This window comes from Aquarana catesbeiana, linkage group LG01, assembly GCF_042186555.1.
Source record: "Aquarana catesbeiana isolate 2022-GZ linkage group LG01, ASM4218655v1, whole genome shotgun sequence".
Classification (NCBI taxonomy): Eukaryota; Metazoa; Chordata; class Amphibia; order Anura; family Ranidae; genus Aquarana; species Aquarana catesbeiana.
The window spans coordinates 879,991,622-880,016,192 of NC_133324.1; the positions used below are offsets into that span (position 1 = coordinate 879,991,622).

Below are 24,571 nucleotides of genomic sequence, written 5' to 3' on the forward strand. Positions count from 1 at the left end.
CTTTTATGGATTTCTCACTCTTCCTTGTTTTTCCTTTCTTAGGTCTGGAAAAGCTTGGTGTTTGATTGTGTCCTTTCTCAGCCAGTCTGAGAAAGGACACAATCAAACACCAAGCTTTTCCAGACCTAAGAAAGGAAAAACAAGGAAGAGTGAGAAATCCATAAAAGAATGACAAATATCCGTGTCCAGGCAGTATAAGAGTGGTCATCGGTCATTGTTTGTTGGCGAACCACAGAGAAGACCTGGGTCTCCAGCGGATAAATCACGTTTGGATTGATTTCCTGGAGAGGTGGCTTCCGATCTGCGCACTGACAGAGACCCAGTGGCTGGGGGACACAGCCACATGTGTGCATGATCTCTGTGACAGGAGATCTTTGGATCAGGTAAGGGGCTTACCTTACTTGAGGTGGAGGATCTTCTCTCTATTTTAACATCACGCTCCCTACGGAGATAATCTTTATATCACTTGAAGGAAGGGTGTCTTTCTCCCTCTATCCAACCATTTTCTACACCCACAAGACCTACAGTTCATTTCAATCTATGACTAAATGGACTCTACTTAATCGTTTTTGTTTACTGAATGTTCCACTCATTTTTTTTTGCATGCGATTCTTTTTTTTTTTGCATGCGATTTATGTGCATTTTTTTTTTTTTTTTTTTTGTTATGAAACAATTCACTTGTGTTCATTCATAATTATGGTATTTTCAGTTAATATGATCATGTATTTGCACTAGCAGCGCAGCCTTTAAATTGTATATTAAAGCAGTTTTATACCCAGCGTCAGCGGCGCATTCACTCTGAAGTTTCGAAGCTGCGAACCTGAAAGAAACGCAGAGGGAACATGTCGGCTCCCTCAGAGTCGCCCGGGAGGCGATGCCGGCGCTTCGTTCTAAGGTAAGTATTTCAGAATGAGCTAGCCTTTTTGCCTTTACAGGTGTGTGTGTGTGCGCCTTTACAGCCACTTTACATTCTTTGTATGAAGGTAAAGAGCCTTCTGTGTGCTTTCTCTCCTCCAACCCCCCCCCCCCCCCCCCCCCCCCCCACCGGCTGTCCCGGGACTCCCTCTCATTGACTGAGACAAGAGGGAGCCATTCGTGTCACTCACAGCCAGTGCGCCAGTCGGGAGAGAGTGGGGGTGGGCCAAGCCGCAGCTCTGACGTCAGCGGTGCATGCTCTCTGGTGGTCTGGCGGATGTTGCTGGAAATTCAGAGCTCCTTGCCGGAACAGGGACTCTCGCGCGCATGCCATTCGCAGCGCCAGAGCACCAATGACATCACTCCCGTGCATGCCCGCGGGAATCCCTGCTCCGGCAAGGAGATCTGAATGTCCGGCACCTGTGGGGGGGGGGGGGGGGGCATAAATGGACATTGTCCCGTTTTCAGTGGTTATACCGGGTTGATACCTACAGGCATTAACCCAGTATTGAGCTTTTCAGCCGGCGATTCCCTGCACCGTAAGAACAATCATAGCGGCTGTTCAGCTGATGATTGATTGTTTTTACAGGTGGTGGGAGGGGACGCCACCCTTCGGTGCTTCTACCCTCTCACCCATGCGATCGAATCCTGCGGCCGGTGGAAGGTCACCATAGAGAATAATGGCGACTAGATGGTCCCCGGCAGTCTGACTCTCGGAGGCCTGGGCACGACGTTATAACGTCCCATCTGGCCTGGCAGTTTTAATAAGCCGAGATCGTTTTTTTGGGTTTTTTTCGCAGGCTTTCCAGCCTGGAGGAGAGATGTGGGGTCTATAAGACCCCACGTTTCTACAGAGGACCTGCCATGCCCTGTTCCTATATTTACTTAGTAATAGGAATAAAATTGATCAAATACAATTTTTAAGGAAAAGTGTAAAAATTAAAAAAAATTTTTAAAGTCCCTGTGTGCTCACATGCAGAAGCAAACATACATACGTCGCGCCCACATATGTAAATGATGTTCAAACCACACATATGAGGTATCGCCACAAACTGAGTGAGAGCAACAGTTCTAACCCAAGACCTCCTCTGTAACTGTAAATTGGTAACCTGTAAAAAAATTTTAAAGCATTGCCCGTTGAGATTTTTAAGTACCAAAGTTTGGCGCCATTCCACGAGCATGCACAATTTTAAAGTGTGATATGTTAGCTATCTATTTACTTGGTGTAACATCTTTCACATTGCACAAAAAAAACTGGGCTAACTTTAATTTGTTTTTGTTGTTTAATTCATGAAAATGCTTTTTTAAAAAAAGCGTTTGAAAAATTGCTTCGCAAATAAAATGTGACAAGTTGCAATGATCACCATTGTATTTCCTAGTTTCTCTGCTAAAAATATATATCTATATCTAGTATTTTATTGTATTTTATAACTGTATTGTCTCCCTTTTATATTGTAAAGCGCTGCGTAAACTGTTGGCGCTATATAAATCCTGTATAGTACTAATAATAATATAATGTTTGGGGGCTCTGAGTAATTTTCTAGCAAAAAATTATGATTTTTTACATGTAGGAGCGGAGTGCCAGAATTGGTCCGAATGGCAAGTGGTTAAGGCTCTATATTTGAATCAGTCTACATGGCAGTTTGATAAGGTGCAGAAACAAGCCGGCTGTATGTCCTGAGATCTTCAGCTGGCCATACATTGAGCGAACGTTAGCTGGTTCCTGAGAATTGAACAGTGGATGGCCCTGTCTGCACCACTCTGCCTGACACCCTTTGACTGAAAAATTGTTGCATGAAGAGCGTCTGCTTCCAATCGGTGGTTAAATAGTCGCAGTAGTATATTTGTCCTTCTTTGCTATTAATTGTGTCTAAAGAAATGTGTAAGTTTGGGCAGCTATACTGAGAAGTTCAGAATTTTTCAGTACTATAGTGAAAGTGGTAGCTGCAAATTTTTATGGCACACAAGAGGAATGATTGTGACTTGCATGTGGTTGTGAGAGCAAAAACCGTTTTTGCATGTAGAATGCACAGAAAAACAGCTGTAATTTAACACTGTAAAAGAATATTCCAGTGTGATTATTTTTTTTTTTTTTTTTTATTCAAAGGACCTGATATTTGTGTATTTGTTTTGTGCTTACAGAAATCGCTAACTTTGCCATTTTTTTTCTTTTCCCATCCCTTAGGTTCTGCCATAGAGGTAATCCTTGTGTCAATGTGAAATTATATGGAAAACACATCTCAGTGTGTGTCCCAATAAGATGTATTTTTTCAGTAATGCCTGAGGAATAAAGACTAAATGTCGGCAATGATAAATGATCTTCCTGGAATTGAAGCATTTCACCAGATTTCTAGAATGAAGACCCCTTCCACCTTCTAAAACAACATCCTACCAAAAATGCTTCATGTACTAGGAATGCCAACCACCTAGATTCATGCGCCCTATCTGTACAGTTGTGGATGGTTTACCATCTGAAGGCACCTTAGGCTCGTTTCCTGGCCCTGTTTCTGTCTTTGAAATGTCGATGCTTCGTGCTTTAGACCCAGTCCAGACCTGGCTGGGACAAGAGCTGGAGAAATGTGGTATTGATGCCATGATTTACACAAGATATGTTTTAAGTCTTCTGCTGCATGACAGCTATGACTACGACCTTCAGGAACAGGTATGAACACCTTAACACCTAGGAATATAATAGGCATGGCTGCCATCAAATTCCATGTAAACTTGTTATTAATGAGTAATAATATGACTTTATTTTAATAGGTTGGTTGCGGAATATTAGAAATTCTCACTTTGTTGGCTGCATGCCAGTTTTGGGTCATTGACTTTCTTAGGAATAACACTAAAGAATGGTCATAGGAACCATAAAGCAAGTTAAAGTCAACAGTAGCACCCTCCCTTCTTCTGTCATTACAGGTTTACGTTGAGTCAAAAGCCAAATGGCTAATGTGCGTTAAAAATTACTGCTGAAACCCAACAATTTTTGTGTTCTTGTCAATGCAGCCTTATGCTGCTTGTTCACTGAGCAATTGTGTTTTTTTTTTTTTTTTTTTTTTATTATTATTATTGAGCAATTCACTCACCTGGAATGAGAAATGTGCAAATGCTTGCCTTCCCTGACAGACTGGTTCCAGGTCACTGACTTACAAAATAGAAACAATACAGCCTTGGAACATGCTCCTTCAAATCTCTTTTTGGCCCGACTTCTCCTATGGATCTTAGCAGTGCAGTTCATTCTGCACTCCTGTGAGCTGTTTTCAGTCGACAGTCGGGATCCACCCAGATGCCTTGACCGGCAGCTGGTTCAGCTTCTCAGCAAGCCTTTGGGAGACTGAGCCACCTGCTCCCGCGCCCTCCACAGCCCAGTACTAGAAGGCGAGAACCCAAGTGATCAGAGTTGATCGCTCAGTTTTCAGTATTAGAAGCAGCAGGGGACAGATGCAGCGTTGCATCGATGCTGCATCCACCTAGGTGAATATAAAGTTTTTATATAGTTTTTTTTGTTTTTTAAGGCCCCATTTTACACTTGTGAATGGGGCTGTTGGCATTTGCATACAGGACCCCCAACAGGGGTTCCCTGCAATCAGCTCCTTTGAAAGACATGTATGACTGATGGCTCCTGCAGCTAAACACAGTGGCTCGTATATAAATGCTCATGGCGTGATTACCTGCAAATGATCGGCCCTGGTAATAGCATTTCTTAGCTAAAGTTTTAATAGTTTGTACTTGTTGCTTTAGGCCCCTTTCACACTGGGGCGGGGGTGGCGTCGGCGGTAAAGCACCGCTATTGTAAGCGGCGCTTTATCGTCAGTATTTGGCCGCTAGCGGGGCGTTTTTACCCCCTGCTAGCGGCCGAGAAAAGGGTTAAAAACCACCACAAAGCGCCTCTACAAAGCGTGGCAGTATAGCCGCGCTGTCCCATTGATTTCAATGGACAGGAGCGGTGAAGGAGTGGTATACACTCCTTCAGTGCTCTGAAGATGCTGCTAGCAGGACTTTTTTTTTTTCCCGTCCTGCCAGCGCAGTTTGCGGGTGCTATTATTAGCGCAATAGCGCCTGCAAACCGCCCCAGTGTGAAAGGGCCCTTAGAGCAAAAGAGTCAAGCTAGAAGGTACCCAGAGGCTGCCTTATCGCCTTTCTGATGAGTCTCAACTGTCATAAAGCTGCAATAAGGATTACGTTTGAGAAAACAAAAGCTTTGCTATTTTTCATCTTGAACAGGTGGCTGGAGGAGATTATTTATCACTCTAAATAGGCAGCACGCCAAGCAGCTAACTTTTCGAGTTTCATATATTTATGAAAGGAAGTATATAAAGGCATAATTAAGCTGCAGTATGTGCACAAGGTCTCCCCGCGGTTCCTCTAGACCAGTGGTTCTCAACTCCTGTCCTCAGGACCCACTAACGGGCCAGGTTTGCAAAATAACTGAAATACATCACAGGTGATATGATTTGCTGCTCAGTGATTGCAGTATTCTAGTCTGCATCAAGGTAATAATTTAAATCTGGCCTGTTAGAGGGTCCCGAGAACAGGAATTGAGAACTACCTATCTAGACAAAAGCAAGCTCTCGGCTACAAGCAATCATGTGTTTATTTTTTTTTTTTTTCATTAGAACAGGGAGGAGATCCAGGCTAAAAGTACAACAATTAATAAACCTTAATACCAGAAAAAAATATCAGCTGGCATATGGACACTCAGGTGGAGGAGGGAATCACAATGTTTAGGAGTGGAAGTCCTTCTCAAGTGGGATCCACCTATTGGACTCAGTGGGTCCCCATACTTCCGTACTGCCTGAGCTGACATTTCTACTCTGACAAGTGGAGAGTACAAGAGAAAAGGACATTATACTCGCCTCTGAGGTATAGGTTAAAACAACCTAAGGGTAGAGATTCGGATTCCTATAAAGGTTTATTCCTGACTAGTTCTTTATATGTATGCAACTATGGGAAATATTAAAAGGTTAAGACGTACAGTGACTAGTGCCTTCTCTATGATGTAAGCTGGCCATAGGTGAACTGGCTAAAATTCAGTCCATCTGTCGGATTTTTTCACACGATCACTGCCAGTGGCTATAGCAGCCAGAAGTGATCATTGTGTTCTGCCTGGAGAACACAATAGTGCTGTGGGAGGGATTTTCCCATCAACCCTGACTGGGTTGATGAGGGAATCCATGGTGGAAGGCAACAATCTAATCTATGGCTTGCTTTACCTGCAACTTGCTTAAACATGTAACCCTTTCCAGCTGTCTGGTGTGTTGGTTTGTTTTTTTATTTTAGAAGTCCTTTTATCCTGACCACCACTAGAGGATGTTTGGCAGCAGAAGACCTTTCCAGTTAACTGAGGAACTAGTGCTTATGAGCCTATTTTCAGAGGCCACTACTACTGGTCATGCTGCTTCAAATGGGGCTTCTCTTCAGGAAACAACCCATTATATTGGCTTTTTTTTTCCCCCCCCAGAGTCAGCAAGGGCAAGTACAAATATATATAGTATGATATATGAATGAGCCATTAAAAAAAAAAACAAAAAAAAAAAAACACTAATGCTAAAAGCTTAAGAAGAATGCCGAAAAACGTTCATGTCCATAGATGCAGGGCACCTTGTCAGCTAAGTATTATTATGTTCCATCAATAGACCACTTGAGCCATTTATAGAATTCTGAAGTCTGTAATGGTAATAAACACAGGCTGTTCCAATGTGGGCGAGGCTACCACAAGGAAAGCTTTTAAGCCAGGTCCTCAACGGCATGTATCAGTCTATAGAGACTAGGCATTGAGTTGTATACTGGTTTGGCAAGTTCAACAATGCTGCGCCCCAGATGGCTTTGATCTCACCTTATAACTGCCCAATTAGCTGAATGACATTTCCCTTCGGCTGTGCTGCTTTAACCAGTGCTGCTGAATCTAGGCTTGTTGGCTACCCCAAAGCAGTCCAGTGCTCCAAATGGCTGTGATCTTGCCTGAAAGTTACCCAAATGTCCTGAAAAAGTCCTAAGATGTGGGATGAAACGCGTTGACATCACAAGGCATGCTACCCTGCCACCCTTGTCTTCCCCACCAGATTTGAATATTTGGTGGTGCTTTCAATACATTTTTAATATATTCTGGGTATAAATGTATACAGATTTTTTTTTTTTTTATAAAGTATAATACACACACACACACTATATTGTCAAAATTACTGGGATGCCTGCCTTTACACGCACATGAACTTTAATGGCATCCCAGTCTTAGTCTGTAGGGCTCAATATTGAGTTGGCCCACTTTTTGCAGCTAGAACAGCTTCAACTCTTCTGGGAAGGCTGTCCACAAGGTTTAGGAGTGTGTCTATGGGAATGTTTGACCATTCTTCCAGAAGCACATTTGTGAGGTCAGGCACTGATGTGGACGAGAGAGATCCTGTCTCCGCTCGCATTCATCCTAAAGGTGTTCTATCGGGTTGAGGCCAAGACTTTGTGCAGGCCAGTCAAGTTCCTCCACCCCAAACTCATTCATTCATGTCTTTATGGACCTTGCTATGTGCACTGGTCCAAATCGTGTGGTGGAGGTTGGATTATGGTGTGGAGTTGTTTTTCAGGGGTTGGGCTTGGCCCCATAGTTCCAGTGAAGGGAACGCTGAAGGCGTCAGCATACCAAGACATTTTGGACATTTCATGCTCCCGACTTTGTGGGAACAGTTTGGGGATGGTCCCTTCCTGTTCCAACATGACTGCGCACCAGTGAACAAAGCAAGGTCCGTAAAGACATGAATGAGTGATTTTGGGGTGGAGGAACTTGACTAACCTGCACAGAGTCCTCACCTCAACCTGACAGAACACCTTTGGGATGAATTAGAGCGGAGACTGTGAGCGCGGCCTTCTGGTCCAAAATCGGTGCCTGACCTCACAAATGCACTTCTGGAAGAATGGGCAAACATTCCCATAGACAAAATCTGTGAAGAGTTAAATCTAGCTGCAAAGGGTGAGTCAACGCAATATTGAACCCTACAGACTAAGACGTCATTAAAGTTCATATGTGTGTAAACTTTTGACAATAGAGCTTTTCTGTATTGTAGTAGCGGTCTTTTTTTTTTTTTTTTTTGTGGTGACGCCTATCAATATGTTTGCATCAGGGTACCATAATAATTATATGTGGATTCCTCCTAGCAATTGCCCTTTTAAGTCAAAGTAACACAACAAATTTAACTTTGTGGTAAATACTGCATACAGGTCTATATACATTGTCTGTCTTTTTATTTTGCAGGAAAATGACATCTTTTTGGGCTGGGAAAAGGGAGCTTGTAAGAAGTGGGGGAAAGGCAAGAAAAAGAGTTCAGATCTCTCCATGGAAGAAATGAAGAAACAGGCTGCAGTTCAGTGTCTGCTTTCAGCTTCTGATGAAGTATGTGTGTTTTTTTTTTTTTTTTTTTTTTTATATTCTTTCAACCTTCTTATGTTTCCTTTGTATATTGTGGCTGTGTTATCGCTAATAGAACTTGCCAATACCTCAATTTATTTCTAATTTTATATGGATGGAAATGTTGAGCTTTTGCTGTGGTGTTTGCCAAGGGGTAATTTTATATTATTCATGGAAAACCAAAACAAAAACACCAGAAATGCAGCCTTATTGTCTTTTCTTACACCAAAAAACAAACAGCTGTTATCTGATTGCTAAATTCAGTAAATTCTTGTTTTAAAAAAAAAAAAATCCTATTCAAGTATGTATTTTTAAAAGAGAAGTAGGTGGATGCAGCATCTGTCCCCGCTGGCTCGAAGACTGAGAACTGAGTGATCATAGACCACTGATCAGTCCGTGCTCCATGAGCAGAGAGCTGCTGGTCATCAGCACTCTGCTGTGAGCCCCCAGCCCCCCCCCCCCGCACTCAGTGGAGGGTTGGGCTGTGGAGGGGGCCGGCCGGCCATGCTCCTGGGTAGATCCAGACCCATATGGTCACGCTCTTTCCCAAGCCTGGACCGGCTGTGTGAAAATGGGTCATGAGAGTGCAGAACTGACTGCTTTGGCTGTACTTTTCCTTTAACCCAAAGTATCTTTTATTGGTCTCAGCCTCCTCCCAAATCTTAAATTCCTTTTTTTTTTTTTTTTTCTGCTATGATCTGTCTTCCTGTTAGAGGGTTATAGAGGTGATAATAACTGTAAGCGCTTATACAGAAGATGCATACAATCCTGGGGGTATATAAAAATTAGCCAGGCATACAGTCCATGGCCATAGTAGTGGCAGTCCAGGGGTTAATACAGTCTCTGATCATTCAGGATGTGAAGGGCTGGCTAATGGGATGGTTGATCCTAAGGGCGGCTGCTGTCCTCAGGGAGCTGGCTCTGTGGTATTGCAAGAGGGGGTGGAGAAAAGGAAGCGCCACCTGAGTGCAGTATTAATGTAAGAATTTAATGACATAAAAAATAAACCCTTACAGGAAAGACAAATTAAAAAGGCTCATCTGTGAGTAGGCAGTGTATATCTTCCTCAATTTCCAGTCCGGAACTTGTACCAGCGTTGTAGGGCTGCAGATGGAGGCTTGCAGCTTGTGTCTCTTCCTGTGGCCGCACGGAGGAGGTGCGTGACATCACAGGTCATTCAAAAAACTTCCGGGTACACTCCAGGGGGAGGGCTAACATCGAGGGAGGGTTCTGAAGGCTGAGTGTGCTTGGCTACGCGCTCGGAGCTGCTGCTCCTTCAAGAGGCCTATTGAAGGAGCAGCAGCTCCGAGCGCGTAGCCAAGCACACTCAGCTTTCAGAACCCTCCCTCGATGTTAGCCCTCCCCCTGGAGTGTACCCGGTAGTTTTTTGAATGACCTGTGACGTCACGCACCTCCTCCGTGCGCTCCACGCCGGTCCCAGCTTCTCTCTGACGGCCACAGGAAGAGACACAAGCTGCAAGCCTCCATCTGCAGCCCTACAACGCTGGTACAAGTTCCGGACTGGAAATTGAGGAAGATATACACTGCCTACTCACAGATGAGCCTTTTTAATTTGTCTTTCCTGTAAGGGTTTATTTTTTATGTCATTAAATTCTTACATTAATACTGCACTCAGGTGGCGCTTCCTTTTCTCCACCCCCTCTTCCTGTTAGAGGGTGGCTACCTTTTTGTACTCCATGGTCCTTCTGTATATGTAGGATGGTAGCCACCCACACTTGCTCCCAGACTATGGGGTTTGCATAGAGCAGTGCACATGACTGCAACTAGCATGCACTTTATTCCAAACAAGGGAAGTGAGGGGGGATTGGAGAGATTCAGGAGCTCATGAAGCAGAAAAACACAGTAAGAAACCATATTATGAAAATAGCTTACAGAGCCGTTAAGTAGTGTTTTTTTTGTGGACAATGATGTCGCTAAGTGCCACTTTAAGATTTTTTTTTTTTTTTTTTTTTTTTTCTTTTTGTTTTCACCCCTGGCACACTGGTATGGTCAGATGCCTGATCCTCTGAGCTTTGCGGTTTGATCTGGCATCTTCTGTAGAAGTGTAGGGGTCTGATGCGAAGGAACTGAAAGCAGTTGTAGCTCTTCAAGAAAATGATAATCTTCTGCAGAGTCAGTGGGATGCTCAAGTATTTTATATATAAATTTTCTTTTTTTTTTTATATAGGACAGCTTTTCTACATTCTTTCCAGTGGAAACCAACATTTCAGAAATTTCACAAGTGTGTTGCATTTTCTAGATTGCTATTCTTTTACCTTTTCTGTCTCAAATCAGCTTAATGGGGTTTGATTCTGGAAACTGTTTGCCAATACAAGCATGCTTGTTTTCTCCTGGTGGTTCCGACATAGCCTGAAGGAATGTTTATGCAGTGGGGAGAATTTACTGAAACTGGAGCAGCTGTGCATAGTAACCAATTGGCTTCTAATTTTAGCTTGTTTAGTTAGGCTTTAAAAATGAAAACTAGATGCTGATTTGTTGCCATGTGCAGCTGCTTCATACTCTGGCTTCTCCAGTCTTTAGTAAATTACCCTCATTACCTTTTGGGTTACTAGCTTTGCTGCAGGATAAATCCCTTGCCAACTAGGTGTAGGCCAGGGAGTTTTACGTGGCGCTGCGAAAAGCTACGGTGGGCTTTTTTTGTTGGTTACCAGTCACTGGTTCTGCATTAAGCAAAATAACCCCAGACCATCAAAACTAGCTTTGCTATGTTGGACAGTTGATGTCACATTGAGGAATGCTTTAATCTACTTGACAGTACAAGAATCCTACACAAGGAACAGAAGAATAAAACTTTCATTAACCACTTCCCACCTGTATGATGTCATGACGTTCTCCAGTTGAAGTGGTTATACCAGGATGATGCCTGCACAGCCACTTGATCACTTCTGCCGGTAGTGGGAGGTGGTCCCAGCCGGTAGTGATGCAACGGCGGCACTACACAGAGGCACTCCCTCTGTGATACCGGAAATGATGAGAATTTCGACACATCTGGTCCTGACTTTCTTTACGGCCGGGAAAGCAGCCAATTGGACCGATCTGACTGGCTGCATTGGAGGCCAGAGAGATTTGGGGTCACGGCCTATGCTATCATAAGGAATGTTGTTCATCCCCTGTGAAAGTAATAAAGTTGATAAAAAAAAAAAAGTGTAAAGAAAAATTTCAAATAATAAATTTTTTTTAAAGAAAGCGCCACTTCTCCCAATCCCCCATCTCACCAAAACCATGGAACGCATACGCAAGTCCTGCACTCATATGTAAACAGTGATCAAACCATACTTGTGAGGTATAATCGTGAACACCAGAGGTATCATTTTTAGCTCCAAACCTCCTGTGTAACTTTACAGTGGTAACCTGTACAGGCTTTTAAAGTGTCACCTATTGAGATTTTTTGGTAGGTTGGTGCTTTTCCACGGGCATACACCATTTTAAAGCATGACATGTTGGGTATCTATTTACTCATCGTAACATCATCTTTTAACAAAAATAGGTATTATGTAGTGTTTGTGCAATAAAATTCATTAAAAGTGTAATTTTAGCCAAACAAATAGCGTTTGAAAAACCACTGCACAAATACCATGTGAAATAAAAAAAATTGCTATTTTATGAGAGATATATCCCCTGCTGATTTTGTACGTTTGTCCACTGACAAATGATCAGTCTATAATTTTAATGGTGGTAGTTTTTTTTTTTTTTTTTTGTTTTTGTTTTTTTAACAGTGAGAGACAGTATAACAAAAAAAATCCAGAAAACCCATTTTAAAAGTTATAAATTGATTTGCATTTTAATGAGTGAAATAAGTATTTGTAGTTGGCCACCAGGTTTGCACATATCCCAGGAGGGATTTTGTCCCACTCCTCTTTGCAAATCCTCTCCAAGTCATTAAGATTTCGAGGCTGATGTTTGGTAACTCGAACCTTAAACTCCCCATGCATATTTTCTATGGGGTTAAGGTCTGGGGACTGGCTAGTCCACTCTAGGACCTTAATGTGTTTCTTCTTCAGCCGATCCTTTGTTGCCTTGACCGTGTGTTTTGGGTCATCGTCATGCTGGAATACCCATCCACGACCCATTTTCAATGCCCTGGCTGAGGGAAAGAGGTTCTCACCCCAGATTTAATGGTACGTGGCCCAGTCAATCGTCCCTTTTGATGTGGGGAAGTTGTCCTGTCCCCTTAGCAGAAAAACGCCCCAAAGCATAATGTTTTCACCTCCATTGTTTGACGGTGGGGATAGTGTTCTTGGGGTCATAGGCAGCATTCCTCTATCTCCAAACATGACAAATTGAGTTGATGCCAAAGAGCTCGATATTGGTCTCATCTGACCACAACACTTTCACCCAGTTCTCCGCTGAATCATTCAGATGTTCATTAGCAAACTTCAGACGTGCCTAATACATGTGCTTTCTTGAGCAGGGGGACCTTGCGGGCGCTGCAGGATTTCAGTCCTTCACAGCGTAGTATTATGGTCCCAGCTGCCTTGAGATCATTGACCAGATTCTCCTGTGTAGTTCTGGGCTGATTCCTCACTGTTCTCGTGATCACTAAAACTCCACGAGGTGAGATCTTGGTTGGAGCCCCAGACTGAGGGAGATTGACAGTTATTCTGTGTTTCTTCCATTTGTGAATAATCACACCAACTGTTGTCACCCTCTCACCAAGCTGCTTGGAGATGGTCTTGTAGCCCATTCCAGCCTTGTTTAGGTCTACAATCTTGTCCCCGATATCCTTGGACATGTATGTACTTTTGGGGGGAGTTCTACGTAATTTTCTAGCAAAAAATACTGATTTTTACATGTAGGAGCGAAATGTCAGAATTGGCCCGGTAGCTATTTTCCTATCAGTGACTGTCAAACTGGTCTTCCATTTCTGTTTTGGCTTTCACTTCTGCTAGACATGTTCTTTCAGTTTAGTGCCTCGTGATGGTGCAGGAAATTGTGCTCCTTGACCCCCTTAGCTTTCTTTGCAGTTTCATTAAACTGTTCCTAAACCCACAACAGTAAAATCAATCTGTATATGCAGTAAAGCATGCTTGTTATACTCACTGTGGAACTTAAGGGGTTAATCTTCTGCATTGTGTAAAAAGGCTGTTTGATCCTGTATCCACAGATCATCCCCTTCTTGCATTGTCTCCACATGTCTGGATAAGACAGTTACTGGAGTCAGACTGCACATACTCAGTTGAGTACTCGGTTGAGCACATACTCATACTCTGTGACATGTATCGCCAGAGACATGTTTTTGAAAATGGCATACACATGTGCTAGTAGGCAGAATGTACTTGAAAACACTTCATGGAAACAGTATATTTGATAAAGATTTCTGGATATGTTCACCTTTTGTGCAGAAAAGTGTATTTTTTTCCCTACAGGAGCTTTCACCTGCGATCCACTATTCCTAGGGTATGTCAGCCTCCTGCGCACACTCCCTCCAGCTTTCTTCCCATATCTGCCTACAGTGAATGGACTGTAAATGTGCTGTAGAGCACACGTGTAGTCCATTGAGAACTACAAGCTGTTTACTGTGGCGGCAGATGGGAGGGGAGAAAGTCTTTCTTGAAATAACAAAAAAACATACAGTCCAAAGACCAGTGCAATTTCAAAGAGTCTACTCTCACAAGCTTACAATTACAGCAAATCTCGGGCTCAATTTCACACAGTATACCTGTATGAAGGAATACAAGAAACATGCCAAGCTCACATTTCTGTCAGAATAAAATAAACAGTAAATACGAATGATAACAACCAATAGAGCTGAGACATGTCTACGGTAAACTAAGATACAAGACTGTAGAGCGATTGAAAGTAGACAATGTGACATCGGCTGCCGGTGAGAGGATCCCTGTCCACTGTCACAGGAGAAGGGGTCCAGGGGGAAAGGGTAGCAGGAACTGGAACATATTACACCCTACAGATGTAACTTGTTCTGAAGGTAAATTTACCCTTAAACATATTAAAGATTTCTAACTTGGGCTTTCTTTTGGGAAACTAAATCCACTGGGTTTAGCTCGGCTTTAAGAACACTTGTCCTGGTTTTTTTTTTTTTTTTTTTTTTTTAATCTGCAGCAAGCTATATTTCCTACATTTTAATAACGTATCATATCCTGCTTTAAGTATTTTCTGTCTTAAAATTTGTTTCTAAATAACTTTACATTTCTCAAAAAAAAAATTAAAAAAATAATTAAATTCCTGATCCTGGGTGAAAAAATAAAATAAAATAACATGAGCTCGAACATGCACAGCCGCTTTAGACTAGAGTGCTGTAAGTAGTGCAGGTCAGCTATATACGCAGTATTAACCACGTCAGCCCCAGAAGATTTTACCTCTTTCCTGTCCAGAGCACTTTTTACAATTTGGAACTGCGTCGCTTTAACTGAGAATTGCACGGTCGTTCGCTGTACCCAAACGACATTTGGGACACTGGTTCCCTAGTACAGCCTTTCTCAACCAGTGTGCCCTCAGAGGTCCTCAGGTTTGCCGTGGGATCAGGGGAGAGAAGGGCTGTCAGATGAACCTGATCCCCCTGTGTGTGTCTGTGTATGTTACTTTTATTCCTGACAATATGTTGCCTCCTCAGCACCTGTTTTAAGCCAGTAAATGCAGCATCACTACACCGCAACCGTGCAATGCACACAGTTGCAGTGCAGCTCCATTCACCCTGGGTACACCCCCCAGCTGCAGCCACAGCATGTGTATACCCTCAGCTGCTGCCACTGCAGCTAAAGGGGGAGAAGTTGGGGGTGGTAAAAACGGCTCAACCATGTGGTTTTACCGCCCTCTAACCTGACATGTGAACGAGTTCATGGTTCACATCTGTGTGGCTGCGTGCTGTATGTAGGGCAGCCCATTTCTTTCAATGGGCTTCCCTATTCGCAGAAATGCAGAAAAAAGTCCCTGACTTTTTTTTTTTTTTTTTTTTTTTTTTTTTTTTTTTTTTTTAATTGCGCTGCACCAAAAGCACCCCATTGGGGTACCATTAAGAATGGCACCCCTAAAGAGCAGAGCATTCATCTGTGTGTCAGGAAGGAGCGTGTGTTTCGCGACACACCGTAACGTGAACCAAGCCTTGGACTGGGGTGCCTCAAGACTGATAATACTTTTCAAGGGCGCCCCGACTGAAAAAAGGTTGAGAAACCCTGCCCTAGTATATTCATACGCCATTGGTTATAGGCTTGTACCTGGACACTGGGAAGTCCTGTCATAAACCCTACTCCACACTGAGGTGTGTGTGTGTGTTGGGTTTTTTTTTTTTTTTTCCTTGTTAGTGTTCGAGGGGCCTCCCTTCTTTTGTGCAGAAATCTGCTTCACTAGTTTACTTTTGTTTAATATTTTCTTAGAATTCTTCAATCGGCTCCTCACTGCCTTCTAACGTCTACCACAGAACAGTGTATCTGGATCAGTGCAGCCTCAGTAAAACCTTGGGAGCCGTACCCAGACCCCACACTGAGTTGCTTCTGACAGGGGATCCTGCATGGGTGCTCACCTTGGCACGATGTGTTAATTAGCCACAGGATGCTATACAGTCAATGTGTCAAGATGTATCCAGGGTACCCGTGCGGACAGTAGGATGGATACTCCCCGAGCTTTCGCTGTCGGGTATGTAGAGAGGTATGACGTAGAGAAGAATTTGTTCCTGACTATATGGGTAGTTTGTCATCTCTAAAATGCATTTCCTGTACTAAGGTGATGTCTGCTTGAAGACGGTTCATGTCCTGCAAGAGCATCCGTCTCTTTTTCAGGGACGTTGAGTCCTTTCGCATTGAGTGAGATTACTGAGAGTACGTCCATGGTTAAGGAGTATATCTGGGTGGGGGGGGGGGGGGTTTTGCTCGCCAGCAAACGACTGGGAATTGAGCGTATTCCTATGTAGAGGAGTGGTTAGACAAAGCCGGGAAGAGCCCCCGACCCGTCCCAACGCCCCCAGCAATGGTATTTTATTTAATGTAACATATCAGCATACAATCAACATTTGTATGTTGACTTGTGGCAATGTAAGGTATAAACTAAACAGATATGTGCTAAAGCTAAGTGCAAGTGTTCATCTGAGTCTCCCAGAAAATCCACAAATGCACCACTGCTACTGTCCCAAAGCCTAGTCAGGCACCCTCCCAGCATGGAGGAATTGGTGAACATGAATTCCACACAGGTGTGACCCCAGCTGCATAGGAGCCAGGTCATTTACAGGCATAGTGCCTATGAGTTTCTTCTCCTACCCCCCACTTAGGGTGAGCATGTGAGGGCCATCTTAATCTCCAATGGCTCGGACACATGATGTACTCAGGTGCGGTTAGCAAGCGGCCGTAGCACGGCACATCTGGGACGCCCCTCTCTGAGCATCAGTCAAGTAGGACAAGCATGAAATTCTCTCCAGGGGCCAGGATCAGGCAGACAGGCCCCTGCGTGGAAGGCAGTGTAATCAGTCTCCGATGCATACATTGTCTTGTGTACAACATGATAGATACCATCTATCTATTCTTCATGCTAAAGCAAACATTTAAACATTAAGGCACAAAGTCCTTTATTAAGAGCATTAGGTGTAACACTGTAAAAAACATAACTGCATTAGTGCAGCATAGATAACTGTCATCGTACCATGGAGCTTGCAAGTTTGGGACCCCTGCAACCTGCAAGGAAGCAATACTTTGTCTGCAGCAGGGGTAAAACATTGGAGAACAAAAGCCCCATCTGAGAGTCGACAGGCAGTCAAGAGACCGGATGGTGCTTGGGTCCTCCCGCAGCGGGTGTCCATGCATAGTGTAGGAAGTTCCGCCATTGTGGGGGGCGGTCAAAACACCCTGCTAGTCCAGGGATAGAATGAACTCGGGGGGGGGGGGGGGCGCACGAGGCGGTCTGCAGTAAAGCTTTTGCTACTGGCAGGCAGTGGGCTGTTCAAAAGGCGGGTCAGCTACAAGGGCAGAGGTGGTCAGGGGGGAAACCGAAAATGACATCTTGCTCAGGACTCACGTGACCTTTCCATAGAGGGCACCTGGGATCTTCTCCTGGATCTTGGCGAGCGTGCGGCGGGTCTCGGTGTGTAGAGAGGCATGATCTGCCAGTGGGACGCGGAAGGAACTGAAGCCAATCCAGGACCTGTATTGGATCGTGTCAAGGAAGGAGAACAACGCCTGTAATTCCGCTGTTGGATCTAGAGACCTGGGGCCTATGGCCCTATGGACCCTGTGTATTTCTAGCGTCACCGGGGGGGGATCGCTACAACAGTCTCCCTGAGGTTTTCAGTGCCCGTAGCTTCCGGGAGACCACTGAGCTGCAGGTTGTTGCGGCAGGTCTGATCTTCAATGTCCTCGAAGTGGAGCTGGAGCGTAATGGCCGCGTCTTGGAATTGCTCCTGAGCAGACATCCGGTGTGCCAGGGTGGAGAAAGACTCTTCTCCTGTAGCTACCCTGTTAGTGAGTGTGGTTATGTTATCTTTCACCTCCTGGATGTCTCGGCGGTGGGTTTCCTCCAGCCGGAGGATCAGGCTTGCCCATCCTAGTGGGGAAGGCCTGCAGTAATTACCGAATGTCTTGGTCAAGCTGGCTTGCGCCTTGTGGTTGTGGGGAGGCAGACATCTCTGGCCAAAAGCTGCCGGGGTCTCTGGGAAGGCAGCCGAGGGACTGGGAGATGGAGGCCACGTGTCTGGGGCCTGGCCTCCTGAGGGGAGCCACTTGGAGCTGCCACTCCAGCACCTGGGGAGAGACTCTGGAGTTGCAAGAAATTGCAGTATATTGCCCTTGGACGTGTTGCCCATGAAACCTAGAGTACTGTTTATGTGCATTGTCATTGGCCAATTAGATTGACTTTTAGTGTATGTATATCTACATCACTAGCCTAGTCTCAAAATACCAACCTGATCATCCTCTTCGTTTCTCCCAAGACCTCCTGCTCCCTAATCGCCTCCACCCATACTCTCCTCCAGGACTTCTTCCGAGCCACTCTCATCCTCTGGAATTTCCTACCCCAATCTGTCAGACTATCTCCAAATCTATCCACTTTTAGGCGATCCCTGAAAACTTTTCTCTTCAGAGAAGCCTGTCCTGCCTCTGCGTAACAATTGTACTTTCATTTTCTTCATTAAATCATCCCCCACAGTTATTTACCCTTTTGTATCACTTGACCCTCCCTCCTAGATTGTAAGCTCTAACTAGCAGGGCCCTCTAATTCGTCCTGTATTGTATTGTAATTGTGCTGTCTGCCCTAACATTGTAAAGTGCTGCGCAAACTGTTGGTGCTAAATAACTCCAGTATTATAATAATATAACCCATGCGGAGATGTGAATGGGCCCTAAGAAACGGTCAGTTTGTTTCATCCTGGTAATGTTTTTGATGGATAGGCTTTCCTTTAGCACAAAACGAACTTACAATTGGCAAGTGCTTATGTTCATGTAAAGAAATTTTCCACATTGAAAACTTAGGGTTCATTCATGGTTTGCCTTTGTGTGAACACGTAAGACTGCCTATTTAGTAGACTTCTAACACACTAGAAAAGACAAATTTACGCGCAGCATCTTTTCCAGTGCAGTGCACCACAATAAATGGTAGTGTGTTATGAGAGGCAATTAGGTGACACTGATGATGCACTAATATGCACCACTGTTGGGCGGCACTGGTGGGCACTGACAACAGTGATGGGCATTGATTGACAGCATTGATGGGCAGCACTGATAGGTGGCACTGGCATCGATAATGAGCACTGATTGGTGGCACTTGCGGGCAGTGGTGGGCACTGATTGCTGCCACTGTGTTGCACTATTGTAATCAGGGCACTGATCAGTGTCCTGATTACATTCGTACATGTCTACCCAGTGAGGAGATGCCACTGATCTGCTCTCCTCACACTGTCAGTGTGAGGAGAGCCGATTACCGACACTTCCTTGTTTACATGTGACCAGCTGTGATTGGACACAGCCGATCACATGGTTAAAGAGCCGTGGCTCTTTACAGAGATTGGGGATGCGGCGTGGCTGTTCTGGGACGCTGTTATGACGGTGTCCCAGAACGAGAGCTGCACCGCTCTGCCGCCATTTGGCAGTGGGCGGGAAGCAAGGAGTTAAAGGGGCTACTGAGAAAATGGGTTGATTAACTTGAACTGGAGAGTGAGAAATCTGGTGCAGATGTGCATGCTAGCCAATCAGCTTCTAACTTCAGCTTGTTCAATTAAGCTTTGACAAAACCCAGAAACTGATTGGTTTCTATGTAGAGCTGCACCAGATTTAGCACTCTCCAGTTTTAGCAAATTGCCCAAGTCGAGTAGTTTGCAGATGACTTGCGTTCCATCGCTCTCATCATCTGTCTGTGTATGGCTCTTTAACAATGCCAAGTAACTGGCATTTTAGATATCAGTGAATATTTCCATTCTGCTCTGCTTTCCTAGCTGACGCAGGCCATCTGCTTCTTTAGCTAGTGCTAAAAATAGTTCCTAAGTAATACTTATAAAGTGATTTAACATTTGTCACCACGGATAACAGGGACCCAACATCCCCCCCCTCCCTTTCTTTTTGCATTTGCTTTTCATTACATGCATATTTCTGCTGTTTTGGAAGATGTTTTTGGTGGTTTTACATCAGCTCCAGATTCTTCCGCTTTAAACTCGAAGCTGTTAAGGCTATTTTTAGCTCAAACCTTTAGCCAAGCGCTGTCATGTGATTCTGTCAGTGGGTTGTTTGCAGACATTGAGATGCATGTTCTGTGTAAGGCATACAGGATCTATGCTTTGCTCTTTTTTTTTTTTTTTTTTTTTTTTTTTTTATATCCTTTTCACTGTCGGCTACAAAGCCCAGTGTTTTTGTGCCAAGAACATATTCCCCCACCACAGTTAATATAAACTTTGGTAGGAGGAGAGCCTGCTTTTCACCTGTATTGGTCCAGAAGATCATCTTTGTTCGTTGTTTTTTTGTTCTTCCCTTTACAAGCGATTGCTTTTTCCCTAAGCAATGTTCTTTCAATTATTGACACGCATTCTTGGTTTGCTGTCGCTAAATTCATCTTTGTTTGCCATGTGCATTTTAATAATGTCAAAACATTGAAGCTCGTTTTCATATAGATTATATTAATAATGGTTTAGTTTTAAAGTATAAATACGTGGTGCAATGATTGTGTTGGGTGAATCACCCTGTGCCTTACCTCACGTGGCTGAGCAGCTGACTAGCACACAACAGCTGCTTAATCCTTCACAGCGACAGCCCACATTCCGGGAAAAGCAATCTGATGCACTGTGCCTGCCTGTCCCCAGCACAAACTCTGTGTGTTCCCTTTCTTTAATTTTTTTTTTCCATTAATCAAAAGGACGATGCCAATTGCTAGAAAGCATAAATGGATTCTTCAGTTCTGTAGCATGGACGTACTATGGCAAAGAGCAAAATTTGTAACCGGAAATCAATTATTGAAAGAATTCTGCCAGTTTGGAAAGACCTTTCTGTTTTGTTGGTGTTACTGTCCTTGTTGCCCCCCTTGCGTTGGTAAAAATCTTCAGACCTGACCAGTGCGCTTTAGTAGCCGTCAGTGTGCACATGCTCGCGGACTGTAAAAATCTATTTTATTGGAGATTTTTCTGTTACAAGAAAGAGGGGGTAGATCTCGGAAATGTGAGATGTTTGAACTCTTCCCCAAATTCTCTTTTTAGAGACTGTAAAGAGGAAGGGAAATGTGAACACACATTTCTCTTTTTTTGATGGATAGATAAAAAAAAAATGGATCTATTCCCCCCCCCCCCTTTTTTTTTTTTTTTTTTTTTTTTTCCCCCAATGGATGGATAATAAAAAAAGTGTGTGTAATAAATATATATACAACGTTTAGGTATATGATGGTTCTTGAAAATATGGTTCCTAAACTTTAGTTCTATTGGCTTAGGAACCAAGACTCGCGAGTAACAAATTGTTGTTGTGTGTTTGCGGAGCTGTTGCCCCCCTCTGTATGTAATCTAATACCAAATGTTTTTTAGTCATCGAAGGTCTTCGGAGTTGTCCAGTAGCTGGAATTGTGGGAGGTGTCAGTGTGTCTTGCTTCGTCCCTAGTACCCTCTTCATTTTCCTGGGATAGCCTGAACCAGTCTGAAGGATTCCAGAATAAGCTTTGTTCTCTTTTTTGGATATTGTCTTTTTCAGCAGCTGTAGGTCCATCATACAGTGCCGATTGAATAGAATAATTGGTCACGCTCTTTTGTTAAAGATAAGCTGTCCCTCCGTACTCATCTCGTTGACCGTAATCGCAGAAGAGGCTGGAATGTTAATGTGCGTGGTACTTTCAGGCGCCCAAATGAACTATTCACTTTTCAATAGACTTGTGTTGCCTTTGAAAGCTTGACAGTTCAGTCTCCACCTCATTTTCCAGCAAGATGCCAGTGTGATCTCGGTTTTACACAGTGAGCTTTTTTTTTTTTTTTTTTTTCCCTCCACCCCTCCCATAGCCATTGCCTACTATGTACCGCTTAACACAACAGCATGCAGAATGTCAGCTGGTGTAAGACGTGTGTGATACAGGAACAAATAATCTGTTTCCGAAACTTCACTCCTTGAGCTATGGTAAGAAGGTGACAAACTCAATTGGCTGTTACCATTGTATCGCTTCTTCATTACATGGTTTTGCAGGGGTGCGTGTCTTGTCTGCTTTGGGGTGAAGAATTAAAGCTTTATTATCGTTCCTGAGATGATGCCTGTTATGTGGGACTGATATTGCAAAATGTCACAAAACTCATCTAAAGTGTCATGGCATTCATGTTTGTTTTTTTTTTTGCTTAGTCATTTTAGGCTGTATATAATTGTAGCAGTGGGAGTTGGCTGTAGGTTTAATCATACCGCTTATCTTGTGCTCTTACAGTTCATATTTGATATCCGTAGCCTGGAACCTACACTAGAACACAGCACTCTACTTGCCACCTGAAAGTACTTCAGTCCAGTTAGTTGATTTACAACTTGAAAGCCTGGAAATGGTTTAGCATGTACATTATGTATGTTAAATATTTATGTAGTGGACTTTAGTTACCCACCAGCATCAATTTCTATCAATTGCTCATTGTGCAGGGATTTTTTTTTTTTTTTTGCAGTTTCTTCAGCCTGGAGCTCACAAAGAATGCTTGTATTTGACTGTTAGTCTAGTGAATACTCTTATTTGTCCAACTACAGATGCTAAAGGGAAATCATTTCTTTTAGGATAAATATTGACTACTAGTGAATCCCAGTGACAGGATTTTACATCTCAGCACACACAGCAGTGTTTTGTGATTTTGTGAATTTTAGTCTTACATTTTCTCATGTTGTGTTTTGCAGAGTTCTGGAATTGAAACTTTAGTTGAAGAGCTTTGCTCCAAACTGAAAGATCTCCAGAGTAGCCAAGGTGAACAGCTGATGATGAATAAAGGTAAAAATCTTGGGTAATTTAACTAGTCTCTGTATAGTTTGGGAGGGGGGAAATTACAGTAACTTTTTTTTTTTTTTGTTTGTTTTTTCTGCGACTCCCTCAACCCACAGAGGGCTCCCAAACATCTAGCTTGTGAAAAAAGGAAACTTAACTCTAGATTTGTAGGTAATTTGATAAAGTCTGAATGCTGGAATGAAGAGAAGTTCAACTTGGTGCATAGGCTCTGCCCACAGAGCTTAAAAGCAGGGTGGATTTGATTTAAATCAAGTCTATTTTAAATCGCTAGTAAAAAAAACTCGATTTTGAATCATAATTTTTAAAGAGCAGCTGTCATCTCTGTTCCTCAGCGGCTCCTCCTCTGACCCGCTGTTGACTCACCGACAGTCCCATTCACTTTAATAGGACGACAGTGACACAACAAGATGAGGGACGTGGTGGTAGTAGGTGAGTGGATGCCCGCTAACAGGCGCTGCCATGATGAATCTGAAATGACAGGTGCTCTTTAAATGTAAGGGCTCATTCTTGCTGGTAGAATCTTTAATATTTGCAAACAAAATGAAGGTTTCCTATTTAGAATAAGCAGTCAGGTTAGTAAAACGGCGATATCGGAACCGATTCAATCATACAGTTTGTAGTGTACGTAGATTTGCCAAACGATGGGATAAAGGAATATTGCTTAACTTCGTTTTTATCTCATGGTTACTGTGATATTGTGCGAATGCATCAATGCAGGGCATGTTATCTCAGCTTGCAGACCTTTGATTCATTGAATGAGTTTACAAAAGTGTAAATATTGCAGAATATACAGCCTCATGCTACATATTGAAGCTCCATTTCATGCTGAATAAACTAAATTATTATAGTATCTTAGAAAACTATCTTTCGATTATTACTCCAAAAGCATTTTATTAAAATAAATTTGATAAATTTTAAAAAATGTGTTTTCTGTGGTGTTGTGTTTTTTTTTTTTTTTTTTTTTTTTTTTTTTTTTTTTTTTTTATCCACCCCGGCTTAAAGTGGTTGTAAAGGCTGAAGGTTTGTTACCTTCATATATTTTTTGCATGAAGTTAAAAAACCTTCAGTTTGCCCCCCATTCCCCCCCAGTTCTTATCTAAATCCAGCAACGTGCGTGAGCGCCGAAGCTGATTGAAAATTTGGGGTATTTTTAATTTTTTTTTTCCTTGAAACTAATAAATATTCTATAGAAACAGAAGTAACACATTTCTTCCCTCTAGCAGACTGGCCCCGTTGGCACCGAATTCAAACTTGCATGTGTGGTTTCAGGTGGCACTGTCGTATTTATTTCAGGGTCTTCCAACATTGCACCCCGCTGCCAATACAGTGATTATGCCACATGTTACAAACACTGGGCATCCTGCTCCTGTGTGAACCAACTTTTACACAGCTACTCTTCCAGATATCTGTGCATTGTAGCCTATGGATATATATGCATGTTACTGACCTATATATTAACATTTTACAGATGAGAAGACTAGCAAGACTGTAGATGGATTGCTGTCACCAGAAGCAACATCTCTAGCAAGAAAGGATCAGGCTGAAATGTAAATATCCCTTAAATCTCTTGAAATCTTTGAAAAAATGTTCATATCCTAGGTGAGCCTTCTATTCTAATCAAAGGCAAATAATATGCCAAAATGATTCAAGCATGAGAAAAAAAAAAAAACCTCAAAGATTTTCTCATCCCTCCCAGACACCACAACCAGGAGGATGTCACCACCCTTTATTTTAGAGCCCAACTCCCAAGTTTCACTTTAAATGGTTTGTTCGTTTACGAATGAATGTTGCTACTGTTGATGCTGAATAAACTGTATGTAGCATCAGATACACACCGTATACAGTGCTACAATACAGGGACTTCCAGTCCTGTTTCCGAAA

At 43.1% G+C, this 24,571-nt stretch overlaps 1 protein-coding gene across 4 annotated transcripts in view; it reads left to right on the forward strand.

The window, feature by feature from the left end:
• KIAA0232 (KIAA0232 ortholog) overlaps window positions 1-24,571 on the forward strand; it is a 55,726-nt gene that overhangs the window by 12,174 nt on the left and 18,981 nt on the right. For all 4 annotated transcript variants that reach the window (XR_012237182.1, XR_012237183.1, XM_073610525.1 and 1 more), the window contains exons 2-5: window positions 3,101-3,577; window positions 8,156-8,293; window positions 22,585-22,675; window positions 24,159-24,237. Coding sequence is in view for 2 of the 4 variants with exons in the window: in XM_073610525.1 (XP_073466626.1) it covers window positions 3,350-3,577; window positions 8,156-8,293; window positions 22,585-22,675; window positions 24,159-24,237 (536 nt within the window). In the remaining 2 variants the exon portion in view is untranslated. The remainder of the gene's footprint in view (window positions 1-3,100; window positions 3,578-8,155; window positions 8,294-22,584; window positions 22,676-24,158; window positions 24,238-24,571) is intronic.